This window comes from Hemiscyllium ocellatum, chromosome X (assembly GCF_020745735.1).
Source record: "Hemiscyllium ocellatum isolate sHemOce1 chromosome X, sHemOce1.pat.X.cur, whole genome shotgun sequence".
Classification (NCBI taxonomy): domain Eukaryota; kingdom Metazoa; phylum Chordata; class Chondrichthyes; order Orectolobiformes; family Hemiscylliidae; genus Hemiscyllium; species Hemiscyllium ocellatum.
This window is the reverse complement of record NC_083453.1, coordinates 2,988,073-3,003,675: the sequence shown is the minus strand read 5'-3', so window position 1 is coordinate 3,003,675 and position 15,603 is coordinate 2,988,073. Positions and strand designations below refer to the sequence as shown.

General features: G+C 47.6%; 1 protein-coding gene across 1 annotated transcript in view; it reads left to right on the top strand.

Moving 5' to 3' along the window:
• The first annotated feature begins 5,374 nt into the window (after positions 1-5,374).
• Positions 5,375-15,603, top strand: part of LOC132805734 (bridging integrator 2-like) — a 112,882-nt gene continuing 102,653 nt past the window's right edge. The window contains exon 1 of the mRNA XM_060820954.1: positions 5,375-5,546. Within this exon, the coding sequence (XP_060676937.1) occupies positions 5,463-5,546 (84 nt within the window). The 5' untranslated portion in view covers positions 5,375-5,462. The remainder of the gene's footprint in view (positions 5,547-15,603) is intronic.

Sequence of the window (15,603 nt, the reverse complement as noted above, 5' to 3'; positions counted from 1 at the left end):
GCCCTTCGGCCCAACAAGTCCACACCGACCCTCTGAAGAGCAACCCACCCAGACCCATCCCCCTACATTTACTCCTTCACCTAACACTACGGGTAATTTACCATGGCCAATTCACCTAACCTGCATATCTTTGCACTATGGGAGGAAACCAGAGCACCCGGAGGAAACCAACGCAGACACAGGGAGAATGTACAAACTCCACACAGAGAGTCGCCTGAGGGGGGAATTGAACCCAGGTCTCTGGCTCTGTAAGGCACCAGTGCTAACCACTGTGCCACCGTTGATGAAGGTGGGGGAGACGGTGATAGGTTGGAGAGGAGGGTGGAGTGGATAGATGGGAAAGGGGATGGACAGGTCAGGAGGTCAGTACCGAGTGGGAGGCTTGGGACTGGGATAAGGTCAGGTGGTAAGGGTTTGGCGATGGTTCGCCTCACAATCGACGCCTGGAGGGAGAACGCCTCATCTCCCCCCTTGGGACCCTCCAACCACACGGGATCGATGTGGATTTTACTAGTTTCCTCATTTCCCCTCCCCCCACCTTATCCAGTCCCAAGCCTCCAACTCGACACCGTCCTCTTGAACTGTCTTACCTGTCCATCTTCCTTCCCATCTATCTTCTCCACCCTCCTCTCCGACCTACCACCTTCTCCCCGACCTCCATCCACCTTTGCATTCCCAGCTACCATTCCCCAGCCCCTCAACCCCCCTCCCATTTATCCCTCAGCCCCCTTGGCCCACAAGCCTCATTCCTGGTGAAGGGCTTATGCCCGAAACGTCAACTCTCCTGTTCCTTGGATGCTGCCTGACCTGCTGTGCTTTTCCAGCGCCACTCTCTCGACTCTGATATCCAGCAGTCCTCATTTTCTCCCACGGTATAGAAGGAGGCCATTCAGCCCGTAGCACCTGAACCAGCTCATTAAATAAGCATCATGACCTCATACCAATTTCCTGTCTTTTCCTTGTGCACTTGCATGTTGTTTTTATCCAAATAACCATCCCTTACCCTTTTAAATGCCTCAATTGAACCATCCTCCACCACATTTCCAGGCAGAGCATTCCAGACCCTGACTACTTGCTGAGTGGAAGAGTTTTCCTCCCACGTCACCCTTGTTTCTCTTGCAAATCACTTTGAATCTCTGTCGTTTTGTTCTTCTTCCTTTCATGGGGGGGAACAGATCTCCTTCTCAGCCTTCCTCCCTCCAGGGAGAACAGTCCTAACCTCTTCAATCTATCCTCATCGCTGAAGTCTCTCTTTCCTGCAACCATTCTTTTAAATCTCTTCGCTCCAGTGTGTTCATATCCTTCCGAACGTGAGGTGCCCAGAACTGTACACGATACCCCAGCTGAGGTCAGACAGGTGTCTTGTACAAGGTCAACATCACCTCCCTGCTCTTGTACTCTGTGCCCCTATGAATAAAGCTGAGGGCACTGTGTGTTTTATTCACTGTTCTCTCTTCCCTTGTCCTGCCACCTTCAATGATCTGGACACATCTACTCCCAGCTCTCTCTGCTTCTGCACCTCCTTTAAAATTGTGCCCCTATTTGATACTATCTTTCAATGTTCGTCCCGACACAGTGCATCATCCCACACTCTAACTGCCACCTGTCAGCCCACTCCAATATCTTGTCAATGTCCTTCTGGATTTTCAGCTTGCCTCCTCACAATTCTTCAAAGTTTAGTGTCATTTGCAAACTTTGGAATTGTCCCCTGCTCGCCAAGATCCAGATCATTAATATATATCAGGGAAAGCAAAGGTCCCTGGGGAACTCCACCATATATCTTCCTGCAGCCTGAAAAATATCCATTAACATTCCTCTCTGTTTCTTACCACTCAGCCAGTTTTGTATCCACAATGCTGCTATCTTTTTTAGTCCATGTTCTGTAGAACAGCATTCTACAGAGAGCTCTGATGAAGAATCACTGCACTCAAAACATTAACTTAGTTTGCTCGCCACTGATGCTGCCAGACCTGCTGAGTTTCACCAGCAATTTCTGTTTTTGGCCAAGGGGAGAGACAGGTTATCCAACAATCTGAGAGAGTAAGGGGTGGAGCTGGAGGACCAGGGATAGAGAACTGATCCTTCAACATTCTCAGTGAGTGAGGGGTGGGACTGGAGGAGCAGGGAGAGAGAGACTGGTTCCCCCAACAATCTCAGTGGGTGAGAGGTAGAACTGGAGGACCAGGGAGAGAGAGACTGGTCCTCCAACAATCTCAGTGAGTGAGGGGCGGAACTGGAGGACCAAGGAAGTGAGACTGGCCCTCCAACAATCTCAGTGTGTGAGGGTGTAGCTGGAGAAGTAGGGGAGAGACTGGTCCCCCAATAATCTCAGTGAGTGAGAGGTAGAACTGGAGGACCAGGGAGAGAGAGACTGATCCTCCAACAATCTCAGTGAGTGAGGGGTGGAACTGGAGGACCAGGGAGAGAGAGACTGATCCTCCAACAATCTCAGTGAGTGAGAGGTAGAACTGGAGGACCAGGGAGAGAGAGACTGATCCTTCAACAACCTCAGTGAGTGAGGGGCGGGACTGGAGGACCAGGGTTAGAGGGACAGGTTCCCCCAACAATCTCAGTGAGTGAGAGCATAGCTGGAGAAGTAGGGGAGAGGGAGACACTGGTCCTCCAACAATCTCAGTGAGTGAGGGGCATAGCTGGAGAAGGAGGGGAGAGAGAGATGGTCCGCCAACAATCTCAGTGAGGGGCATAGCTGGAGAAGGAGGGGAGAGAGAGATGGGCCCTCTAACAATCTCAGTGAGGGAGTTCTGATGAAGGTTCGCTGGATTCAAACCTCTATTTTCTTCCCACAGATGCTGCCAGACCTGCTGAGTTTCGCCAACAGTTTCTGTTTTCAGTTTCACGTCTCCAGCATCCACAGCTCTTTGCTTTGTCCTGCAGAGAGTGTTGACTACTTAAATCTCAATATGGAGCTGCCGGTGTTGGACTGGGGTGGACAAAGTCGGAAGTGGCAAGACACCAGTTCACTGCACCTGATGAAGGGCTGCACTCCGAAAGCCTGCGATTTCAAATAAACCTACTTACATCTCAACAGACCATTTGACCAGAGGCAATGGACGTTTCATCTGAAAAATAGACTCTGTGTGACAGCTTCAACACAAAATCCTACACAAATATCGAGTGTTAGAGTATCAGGTGTAGGTGTAAAACTCCAGATCAGCAAAGAGAAAATTGTAGGAACTTTTTGAAAATGTGCTAGCCTAAAGAACATTTCAACCTGAATCCTTCCCAACTTGGCCTGTGTATTTGTGGGGGGAGCAAAACTGTGAAAACCTGGTCAATTCTGCTCCAAGCCAAGTTTATTTATATGAAGAACAACCACCTATAGATGAACAGCTCCACTTTTTCTCTTCAGAGAATTAACACTCAATCCAGATGCTAATGTCAGAGAAGAAACAGTCCATTGACCTCACATTCCTCCAGTTATATCAATGCAAAGCTATTCAGTAAGTGCTACCCATTTAGGGTATGCGAGTTGTGAACACAGCCCAGACCATCATGAAAGCCAACCTCCAATCCATTGACTCCATCTACACTTCCTGCTGCCTCGGGAAGGAAGCCAACGCCATTAATGACCCCTCCCAGCCTGGTAATACTCTCCCCCAACTTCTTCCGTCAAGCTGAAGATACAGAAGCTGAAACACATGTACCAACAGGTTCAGGAACAGCTTCTTCCCTACTGTTATTAGATTGCAGAATGGACGTCTCTAATTTCAAATCTAATGTTGATCTTGCTTTGTGCACCTCTTGTGAAGTGTAACCCTGTATTCTTTGTCCAGTTGAAGCACTCTATGATCTATATTTCCCTGTTTGTTATGCGCTGTCTGAACTGCTTGCAAAACAGAACTTTTCACTCTACTCAGGTATGTGACAACCGAAAATCAAATCGAAATGTTGTCAGATCGCTCAATCGATTTGATCTAATGGAAGCCAGAAAATTAGCAAGCTCTCTAGCTTTACTGTAAGTGTTCCTGCACATAATTATAGACTTTATTGAGCTACCTACCAATGCAAATGAGTCAAACCAAAGGCCTGGGGAGCAGTGGAAAATAGAGGTAAAACATGTGCTATGTTGTAAAAAAGAGGCAATCTGGGTACCTGATTCAAGATGGCAGTCAATGTTTGTGCTGAGGGAAGGGAGTGGGATAAAGCCTGGGGAGGGGTGCCGTGCAAGTGCTTTAGGACCCTGGAGCAACTTTGTGATGGCGTTACAGAGCTGTTGCTCACTGGGTGTAAATAGCACAGTGTGGACGGAGTGAAGAAGAAAAGCAAAAATCACGCAGAGAAGTTTGTGGAGTAGACAGAGTATAAAATTGATGAAATAATCTTTCAATAATGTGATAGTAGGATCAGAGCCTTAATATAAAACAAAAAGGGTTATGAAGAAGCCCAAGCCCAAAGAGAGTTCTCGATCTTACCTGTTCCTCAGCAAATCCCTGGGGTGGGGGAGTCCAGAACTAGAGGGCATAGGTTTAGGGTGAGAGAGGAAAGATATAAAAGATAACTAAGGGGCAGCTTTTTCACTTAGAGCGTGGTGGGTGTGTGGAATGAGCTGCCAGAGGAAGTGGTGGAGGCTGGTACAATTGCAACATTTAAAAGGCATCTGAGTGGGTATATGAATAGGAAGGGTTTAGAGGGATATGGGCCAAACGCTGGCAAATGGGACTAGATTGGGCTGGGATATCTGGTCAGCATGGACGAGTTGGATTGAAGGGTCCGTTTCTGTGCTATACATCTCTATGACTAAATCTGGCTTCACTCCAAACTCACGGATATGAACATCAAACCACAACTAAAGAGCTTCTCAAGCAATGCATTTTCGACCCACTGCATCAGAACGATTTTTCCTCATGTCCCTACTGCTTCTTCGACTCAATGCGTTTAAGTCCATGCCCTCTCTTCTCGATCCCTTAAAGAATGGGAACCACTTTAATGGATGGGAACGGTTTCTCCCAACTAGTTCTCAAACCGGTCTTTGTAACGTGAAGTTTCCCAACCCTTGAACCTTTCCCTTCCGAGCTCGCTCCAATGCATTCGCGCTTTTCGGGAAGTGTGGAGCTCGGAGTATTCCAGCTGAACCTGAATTGGTGTCCAAGGCAAGTTGTTTACTCAGGTGGACTATGAAGTACTGAGTTTAAAAAAAAAGTGTCACCTTTCAATACGAATAAAAATGTACGTTTCTTTTTGCGGCTCCAGACACTTTTACACCTCTTGGCCAAAGGCAGATGTAAAATGCTAGGGAGTGGGCTCCTCTACTGAAAGAGTTCGGTTCCTCCCCACAAAATATCATCTAAGATCAGAAGCGGATGTAAAGTATGACGGCTTTTTCTAAGATCTCACTTCCTCATAGGCAGAGAAGCTGAGAGTTGTCGGTGAGGCTGGGGGTGTCGACTTGACACAGAGTAGGGAACAAGCGACGGGCAATTGTGAAGGAACGCAAAGGTGCAATGGCGGAGACTCCAAGTAAACCTGGAGGGGCCGGACTGTTTGCCAAGCACGTGCAGAAAAGGTTCATGAGGGCACAAGAAATGGTAACGAATCCTTTTCCTCCATATCGCTCTCACCTCTGTTTAAAGCTTTTGCGTTTTCTCTTTCCCTCCCTTCCATTTTATAAGGGGGCGAAAGAAACGATTTGAGCCTTTCGACGGTGTGTGCATCTTTCCCCTGGCTGTCTTTGTTTTTCCCGGGCAAAAGTAAGGACTGCTCCCAGCCTCATTCCTGATGAAGGGCTTTTTCCTGAAACGTGGACCCTATGCTCCTCGGATGCTGCCTGACCTGCTGTGTTTTTCCAGCACTATTCTAGAATCTGTTTTTTTAATTCCACCCCCCCACCCCCTTTCCGTTTCTTTGGAAGGTTTTGCTGCCACACTCAGTTCAAAGGGCACTTGGCGGAACATGACCTCTTGGTTGCATCGATCAGAACGATATTTGCAGAATGTGCATTGGCAAAGGACATATCCTGGTGTAAAAGTCTATTTAAAAGATCACTTGTCTTTCATAAATGGAATAAACTGACTAGTTTTGCGCGGAGTTGCTGACGGGATGATTGGTGTGCAGTGTGGTCACAGAGCTGTCAAAGCGGATGTTTAGATGTGAAACTTTTGCTGGCAGCTTCAAGTTGAGAAAGAGGAATTTTTTTTCTGTCAAAAAGAATTGAAGGTCAGTTCTGAGAGAGACGTTGGTACAATTTGCTGACTAAGCTCTCCATCATTCGCATTCAACGAAATGAAAAGAAAACCGTTGCTTTCTGCCCGGGTCTCTTGTTAAGGAAGGACGAGGTGAGCCAGGGGAGGTTAACAGGAGCAATCCTTTGCACATTGTGGTCGCAGCAGTGCCACAGGATGTCGATTGCTGGTAGCTGGGACCTCGCACCACAGAGCTGTCCAACGAGCTGCCTGCTGGATCGTCAACCACCATGGGGCATCCTGAGACTCCCTATGCCTGGTCCCTGGCCCCTGCATTCAGCTGGCCCTGCTTAAGCACGCTCAGGTTGAGATGAGTACTGGGCCCTTATTGTGTGCAGAGATGATGTCGATTAAATTGTGGAGGGGAATGTTAAGGTAATTCGCAGATGACACCGAGATTGGTTGAGTGGTTCAAGATGGACTTAGGTTACAGGACAATATAGGTGGGTTGGTCAGAGCAGCGCCAGGTGGTAATGAACACTGACAAGTCTGAGGTGAAACTCTATGGAAGAAGAAACAAGTTGTAGGCATATCTAATGCATGGGGTGACTCAGACGAATGGGGTGGGAGAGGGGGGCGTAATTACCCAGAGATACCTGAAGTCACCAGAGTAAGTGAATAGGATAGTTAAGAAGATATAGGGGACACTTGCTTTCATCAGTCATGGCGTAGAATATAAAAGCAAGGAGGTAAGGTTGGAGTTGTATAGAGCATTGGTCAGGTCCCAGCTGGAGTACTGTGAGCCAGTTCTGGTCACCTCACTACAGGAAGGATGTGATAGCACAAGAGGGGGTACAGAATAGGTTTACCAGGATATACCTACAGAGAAACTACAACAGCTTGGATTGTTTTCTCTCAAGCAGAAAACACTGAGGGGGGACATGATTAAGGTGTATAGACATGAGGGGTATAGACAGGATGAATAGAGAGCAGCTGTTCCCCTTGGTTGAGGGGCCAACGCTAGTGGGAATAGTTTTAGGGTAAGGGACAGGAGTCCAGAGATGATTTGGGAAAAACGTTTTTCACTCAGAGGGCAGTGGGATTCTGAAATGAGTGGCCTAGGAAGGTAGTGGAGGCTGGAAACCTGACAACCTTGAAAGAATATTTGGATGAGCACTTGAAATATCATAACTTTGAAGGATATGGGACAAATGCAGGAAATTGGGATGAGCATGCCTTTAGTGGTAGTTATGTCAATGATGGACCGAAGGGCCTTTTCTGCAGTGTGTGAATCTAGAGTGGGGAGAGGCGAGATAGTTCGTTTGCTGTACCCACCTCTGAGCTACAAAGCCCAACAGAAATGACCCTGTATGACTTCAGGTAGTTCTGTAGCAGCCCAGTGTGTCAGAGACACAGGGCTGCTTTAGAGTTACCCTGATACACTGCTCTGGGAACTTCAAACGAAAAGAGAAACCTGACCACATTTCCCTGGGAGCACAAACTCCAGAGTTCTACCTGAAACTGCCATGATTATAACACTGAGAATTTGTTGCCAGCTATTCCCTCTCCCTTCCAAAAATCAAGGTGATGATCATCTCTCTGGGGTAAGTCATAGAATCCCTACAGTGTGGGACCCATCAAGTCCACAATGACCCTCTGAAAGAGCATCCCACACCCCCTGACCCCATAACCCTGCATTTCCCATAGCTAACCCACCCGGTCTGCATATCCCTAGACACTACAGGCAACTTAGCATGGCCAATCCACCCTAACCTGCACGTCTTTGTAGGAGGAAACCAGAGCACCTGAAGGAAACCCACACAGACGCAGGGAGATTGTGCAAACTCCACACAGACTGGTGCCTGAGGTTGGATTCAAACCCAGGTCCCTGGTGCTGTGAGCCAGCAGTGCTAACCACTGAGCCACCATACTACCCAAGTCCAATGTGCTATCTCAGAGTGAGGCAGTAACACACTCAAATCAGGAGGAAGGTGGACAAATGTTGCTTCAGTTGGCTGATCCAGATAGGCCTGAAGCCTCAGCTCGCTCCTGTGCATTGAAGGTTTCGCTTTCCAGAAGGGGCCTCCCATTGCTCATTTCCATCCTATGGGTTCTGGGTGCCACGTGTGCCAAGCTGCTCTCTGCCATTCCCCAGCCCAAGTTCATTGCAATGAAAAGAAAGACAGAAAGTAGCTGGAGAAACTCAGCAAGTCTGCTCTCATCTGCAGAGAGTGACACAATGTTTTGGGCCAAGGAACTGTTCTTCAGAAATTATTGGAGCTCGGAAAAGGTTGGTCTGTATTGCTGAAAATGGGGTGGGGGAGGGGAAGGGAGGAAATGATAGATGGAGTTTTTTTTCAAAAAATATTCATTTTATGAGATGTGGGTGTCGCTGGCTGGGCCCAGTATTTATTGCCCGTCCCTAGTTGCCCCCTTGAGAAGTTTGGGAAGAGCTGCCTTCTTGAATCGCTGCAGTCCATGTGCTGTGGGTTGACCCACAATGCCCTGAGGGAGGGAATTCCAGGATTCTGACCCAGTGACACTGAAGGAACGGCGATATATTTCCAAGTCAGGATGGTGAGGGGCTTGGAGGGGAACTTGCAGGGGGTGGTGTTCCCACATATCTGCTGCCCTTGTCCTTCTAGATGGAAGTGGTCGTGGGTTTGGAAGGTGCTGCGTGAGGATCTTTGGTGAATTTCTGCAGTGCATCTTGTAGATGGTACACACTGCTGTTACTGAGCGTCGGTGGGGGGAAGGAGTGGATGTTTGTGGATGTGGTGCCAATCAAGTGGCTGCTTTGACCTGGATGGTGTTGAACTTCTTGAGTGTTGTTGGAGCTGCCCCCATCCAGGCAAGTGGGGAGTATTCCCTCACCCTCCTGACTTGTGCCTTAGAGATGGTGGACAGGCTTTGGGGAGTCAGGAGGGAAATTACTTGCTGCAGGATTCCTAGCCTCTGACCTGCTCTTGTGGCCACTGTGTTTATATGGTGAGTCCAGTTCAGTTTCTGATCCACGATAACCCAAAGAGCCCAGAGAGAGAGAAAATCAGTTGGGCAGACAAAGGAATAGGTAAAGGTCAGCCTGGGAGAATGAATAGCTGCTAATGGGGACCATTAGTGGCTGACAATGGGTTGTATGTGGTAGCAGCCCATGTGATAACAAGGCTTGGTTTGTGGGATTGGGGTAAGGACATTGGAGAAAGTGCTCTGGCCCTGAAATTATTGAACTCAATATTAAGTCCAAAAGATTGCAGGGTTCCCAAATGGAAAATGAAGTGCTGTTCCTCCAGCTTGCGCTGAGCATTGCTGGAGCACTGCAGCAAGCCTGAGACAGAGATGCTCCTCGGAAGCTGTCTGAACTGCTGTGTTTTTCCAGCGCCACTCTAATCTAGATTCTGGTTTCCAGCATCTGCAGTCATTGTTTTTTACCCTGAGACAGAGATGTTGGCCAGGGAACAGGGTGGGGAGGTAAAGCAGCAGGCAACCGGAAGCTCAGGGGCTTTCTTGTGGACACAACCCAGTCTACACTTCCTCTCCCAATGGAGAGGAGACCACGTTCTGAGCAGCAAATGCAGGAGATTAGATTTAAAGATTGACAAGTGAAGTACTGCTTCACTTGGAAGGTGTGTTTGGGGTCTTGGATCATTTACATCTCTTTAACATCTCCATCACTGCTTTATCACCTAAAGCCATCCCTTTGTTTTTTTCGCTCTGGACACCCTCACCATCTGTTCCACTGTCAGCAGCATAAGAAAAAACCCATAATTTTCGAGCTCCTTTTAGTTTTTAAGGAGAGTCATACTAGACTTGAAAGGTTAAATCTGTTTCTACCTCTGTAGTTGCTGCCAGTTCCTCCCACATTCTCTTTTTTTTATTTCAGATTTTCAGCATCTGCAGTATTTTACTTGCATCATTGCATGTGTGTACATGCGAGGCTGGGCTCTGAGCAAGTGTGCGATTGTGAATTGGCAGCTCGTTGCTCAGCTCTTCAAAGGAAATGAAAACAGAGAGAGGTTAAACAGAATGTGGTTTCACCCACTGCCTGTTTGAAATTAACAGCAGCAGTCAATGTGAACTGTTTGTCTGTTGATATTGGTAGCCTGAGAGAGAGAGCGAACACACACACACACACACTGGACTGCTGAATCACAGAATCCCTGCAGTGTGGAAACAGGCCCTTCGGCCCAACAAGTCCACTCCGACAAGTTATGGTGCAGAAGAAAGCCATTCAGCCCATTGTGTCTGCACCAACTCTCCAATGAGCAGTATTCTTTGTTGCCAGTCTCCTCTCTTCCCATATCCCAGCATGGCATTTCTATCCAAACAACCTTCCAATGCACCTCTTAAATGCCTCAATTGAACCTGTCTCCACCACATTTCCAGGCAGTGCATTCCACACCCTAACTACTCACTGAGTGAAAAAGTTTTTCATCACTCCACCCCTGCTTCTTTTGCAAATCACTTTTTCCACCTGTGCAACAAGCCGGGAGTTTCTCCCTATCTCCCCATCCCCTCAGGATTTTGGAATCCTCTATCAAATCTCCCGTGAGCCATCTTCTTTCCAAGGAGAACAGTTCCATCTTCTTCAATCTGCTCTCCTGACTGAAGTTTCTCATTTCTGGAACTATTTTGGAAAACCTCTTTTGCATTTTCTCCAATGTGTTCACATTCCTTCCTCAAATGACGTGCCCAGAATTCAAACAATACTCCAGGTGAGGTGGAATAAGTGTCTTTTTGTAAATTCACCGTCCCCTCTCTGTGTTCTGTATTCTGTGCCCCTTTTAATAAACCCACAACACCACATGTTTTATTTACTGCTCTCGCCACCCGTCCTGCCACCTTTAATGATTTGTACACATATACACCCAGGTCCCGCTGCTCCTGCACCCTGTTTGTACTGTTAAATATTATCCTAATATTATATTGAAATTAACAGCAGCAGTCAATGTGAACTGCCATGTTATTCCGACAAAAATGGATCACTTCACACTTCTCTGCATTGAACTTTATCTGCCACCTATCTGGCCAGTCCGTCAACTCCTTTCAGAGTTCCACACTATTTTGCTCACAGTTTACAATTCTCCCAATTTATTGTCATCTGCAAACTTGGAAATTGTTCTCTGCATGCCAAGATCGACATATATCACAAAAAGACTTTGCAAACTTACCTGTGGCTGAGGTAACGTCCTGGTAAGGATGTGACAGTTTAAAACTCTGAATATGATGACCTTGGCTTAGTGCAGTATTGTGATTTGCAGTTTTCAAAATTTCAGCTTGATCAGTTAGCGTCACTTGTTAATTGTTAATGCCTCATTGATGTTGAGCTATTTATAGGCAGGTTCAAATTTATTGCTGCACTTTTTCACTGAGTGAAATGATTATTCTCTAATAAATTGGCTCAGTTATCTATTAGAGGATTATCCAGATATGAAGCTTGACTGAATTACGAGTCACTGTTTCGGTTTTCTGATCGGAGGAATTAATGTTGTTGCCGAGCAATTATCTCCTTAACAGATAATTAATGTGGGCTTTATAAACATGCATTCGGTTCAGATCAATAAAATTCTTTGTTCTTTCCCTCGTAATGAGCCTTGTTTGCTTTGGTGTACGACCCTCCCTCTCCCCATTGTTGCCATGGAGATGCAAAGGCCAGAGTGAGTCTGCATGCCTTCAAAAGTAGGCCCAAGAGCCTGAATTTGAAGAAACTAAAATGCAAATGTGATTGACATTTCTTCATCCCATTCAGGCTTTTAGTGAATATGTTGTTCAGTCAGTTTATGGCTGTCATTTCCTGATTAAATTACCTACTGGGTGGAAACAGGCCCTTCGGCCCAACAAGTCCACACCGACCCTCCAAAGAGTGACCCATCCAGACCCATTTCCCTCTGAGTAATGCACCTAACACTATGGGCAATTTAGTATGGCCAATTCACCTCATCTGCACATCTTTCGACTGTGGGAGGAAACCCACATAGACATGGGGAGAATGTGCAAACTCCACATGGACAGTCACCCAAGGTTGGAATCAAACCCAGGGCCCTGATGCTGTGAGGCAGCAGTGCTAACCACTGAGCCACTGTGCCGCCTGATCTACACAGATAAGGTACTCATTGTCAGACAAAGAGATTGACCTGTGTCTATTTGAGCCTTTCAGAGTCAGTTACAGACAGGCATATTTAAGCGAGGACTCACTTATGTCTCATTCTGTGTTTACTGGATCACTACCTTTTTATCAAGACATCGGTTGCTGCAGTCAAGGCCACCATTTATTGCCCGTCCCTAGTTGCCCCTTGAGAAGGTGGTGGTGAGTTGCCTTCTTGAGCCACTGTATGTGCTGTGGGTTGACCCAGAAAGCTGCTGGGGAGAGAATTCCAGGATTTTGACTCAGCGACACTGCAGGGACAGTGATACATTTCGGGGTCAATCCTAGTTGCCAAATAAGTCTCCAACCCACCAGAGAGTTTACCCCGTGATACCCATCGATTCCAGAGTCTAGATTAGAGTGGTGCTGGAAAAGCACAGCAGGTCAGGCAGCATCCGAGGAGCAGGAAAATCGACATTTCGGACCAAAGCCCTTCATCAGGAATCATTGTAAATTGGAAATGTATTCATACTGAGAGGCTGGAGAATAATTTCTCCCATCATAGATGTTCAGCCATTGGGAAAAAAGCACCGAGGGTGGCAAGGTCACAGAATGTACCCTGGGTGGGGGATCTCAATGTCCACCACCAAGAGGGGCTCAGCAGCAGCAGCGTTACTGACCGAGCTGGTCAGGTCCTAAAGGACATAGCTGCTACCCTGGGTCTGCGGCAGGTGGTGGGGGAACCAACAAGAGGGAAAGACATACTCAACCTCATCCTTACCAATCTGCCAGCTGCAGATGTATCTGTCCATGACAGTATCGGTAAGAGTGACCACCACACAGTCCTTGTGGAGACAAAGTCCCACCTTCACATTGAGAATACCCTCCATCGTGTTGTGTGGCACTATCACTGTGCTGAATGGGACAGGCGCCAAACAGATCTAGCAACTCAAGACTGGGCCTCCAGGAGGCGCAGTGGGCCATCAGCAGCAGCAGAACTGTACTCCAGCACAATCTGTAACCTCATGGCCCGGCATATCATTGAGAGGCAAAGTCTTCATATTGTCTGTTTTGGGAGTGGGTTCAGGCAGTTTGAGGATTGCGATGTTTGTGTGTAAAGTATTGCAGACCTGTGGAGTTTGCATCTAGTTTAGTCCCCTTACTTGAGGAGGGATATTGTTGCATTGGAGGCAGTTCAGAGAAAGTTCACGAGATCAATTCCAGAATTGAGGGTTTTGTGTTATGAAGAGAGCTTGAGCAATTTCGGCCATGACCCACTAGAGCTGAGGACCCATTGATTCCAGTTTTGCCAGCGGTCCTTGATGCCACACTCGGCCGAATGCCGCCTTGATGTCAAGGGCTGTCCCTCTCCCCTCCCCTCTGGAATTCAGCTCTTTTGTCCATATTTGAACCAAGGCTGTAATGAGGTCAGGAGCTGAGTGACCCTGGTGGGACCCAAACTGGGCATCACTGAGCAGGTCATTGCTGAGCAGGTGCTGCTTGATAGCCCTGTTGGTGACCCCTTCCATCACTTTCCTGATGATCGAGAGGAGACCGATGGGGGCGGTAATTGGCCGGGTTGGATTTGTCCTGTGTTTTTGTACAGGACACACCTGGGCAACTTTCCACATTGTCGGGTAGATGCCAGTGTTATAACTGTACTGGAACAGCTTGGCTGGGGGAGCAGCAAGTTCTGGAGCACAAGTCTTTAGTCCCATTGCTGGAATGTTGTCAGGGCCCATAGCCTTTGCAGTATCCAGTGTCTCCAACCGTTGCTGATATCACATGGAGTGAATCGGACTGGCTGCAGACTGGGATCTGTGATGCTGGGGATCACTGGAGGAGGCCGAGATGGATCATCCACTCAGCACTTCTGGCTGAAGATTGCTGTGAAAGCTTCAGCCTGACCTTTTGCCCTGATGTGCTGGGCTCCTCCATCATCGAGGCTGGGGGTATTTGTGGGGGCTCCTCCTCCAGTGAGTTGTTTAATCCCCCACCACCATTCACCACTGGATATGGCAGCACTGCAGAGCTTAGATCTGATCCAGTGACTGTGGGATCGCTTAGCTCTGTCTATCACTTGCTGCTTCTGCTGTTTGGCGTGTAAGTAATCCTGTTTGGTGGCTTCACCAGGTTAACATCTCACCTTCAGGAATGCCTAGTGCTGCTCCTGCCATGCCCTCCTGCACTCTCCATTGAACCAGGGTTGATCCCCTGGCTTGATGGTAATGGTTGAGTGGGGGATATGTCGGGCCATGAGGTTACAGATTGGGCTGGAGTACAGTTCTGCTGCTGCTGATGGCCCACAGTGCCTCATGGATGCCCAGTCTTGAGTTGTAGACCTGTTCGTTGGGTCAAGTTACAGATCTTGGTTGAAAACAATTCTGCTGCTGCCTTTGGCCCACACCAACTCATAGAGCTTTCCCCCGGGGTAGATTCTATTGACAGAAAGTTGTACAGAACTTTGTGATCTGTACAGCCAAGCTTTTCCACATTGAGAAGGTGGAGGTGATGCTGTGCTGATTGACGTCCATTGGCTTTTCCTTTGGAGGATTGGTGGGATGCTGAGCAAGGAGAGGCCCTCCTGTGGAAGGGCCAATACACTGATGCCAAAGCCTCTTTTCAAACACTGTTGTTTGCAAAGCCAGTTTCCACTGATGGCTGTTATCTATCTCCAAATCAACAACATTGGGTATTGGGGTCTCCCACATTTGAGACAGGAAATAGGATGATTGTGAATGTAACTTTGCAAATGACTGGTGTTGATTGGAACTGCACCCATTCTTGTCTAATGTCAAAATGACCTCAAGGTAGTAAAGTCTAACTACGTAATCATAAAAGCATTTGTACTTGTTCCTTTTTAATCCAATGGCATTATGATTGCTTCAATATCAATCCATGACTGCTCTCCTGCCATTGATATGGCTCTGGTTTGAGACCATTGTCTTGGTGTCCCCAAAAACGAGTTGCCCACATTGGGAACCTCAATTATTTTTTCATTTGCTCAGTGTCACTGATTGAGCCAGTGCTTATTTCCCCTTGAGAAGGTGGGGGTGAGCTGCCATCTTGAACCGCTGCAGTCCACGTGCTGTGGGTTGACCCACAATGCCCTGAGGGAGAGAATTCCAGGATTTTGACCCAGCGACACTGAAGGAATGGCGGTACATTTCCAAGTCAGGATGGTGAGGGGCTTGGAGGGGACCTTGAAGATACTGGTGTTTGATTCACACTCTATCCACCACCTTCAGCATTCATTCCCTTCATCGCCATGTCATTGTGCATTATCTAGAAGTGCAGCATCTTCCCAAGCCTACTTCACTCAGAATTTCCAAACCCACAATCACTGTCATCTAGAAGGACAGTGGCAGTAGCTATATGGCC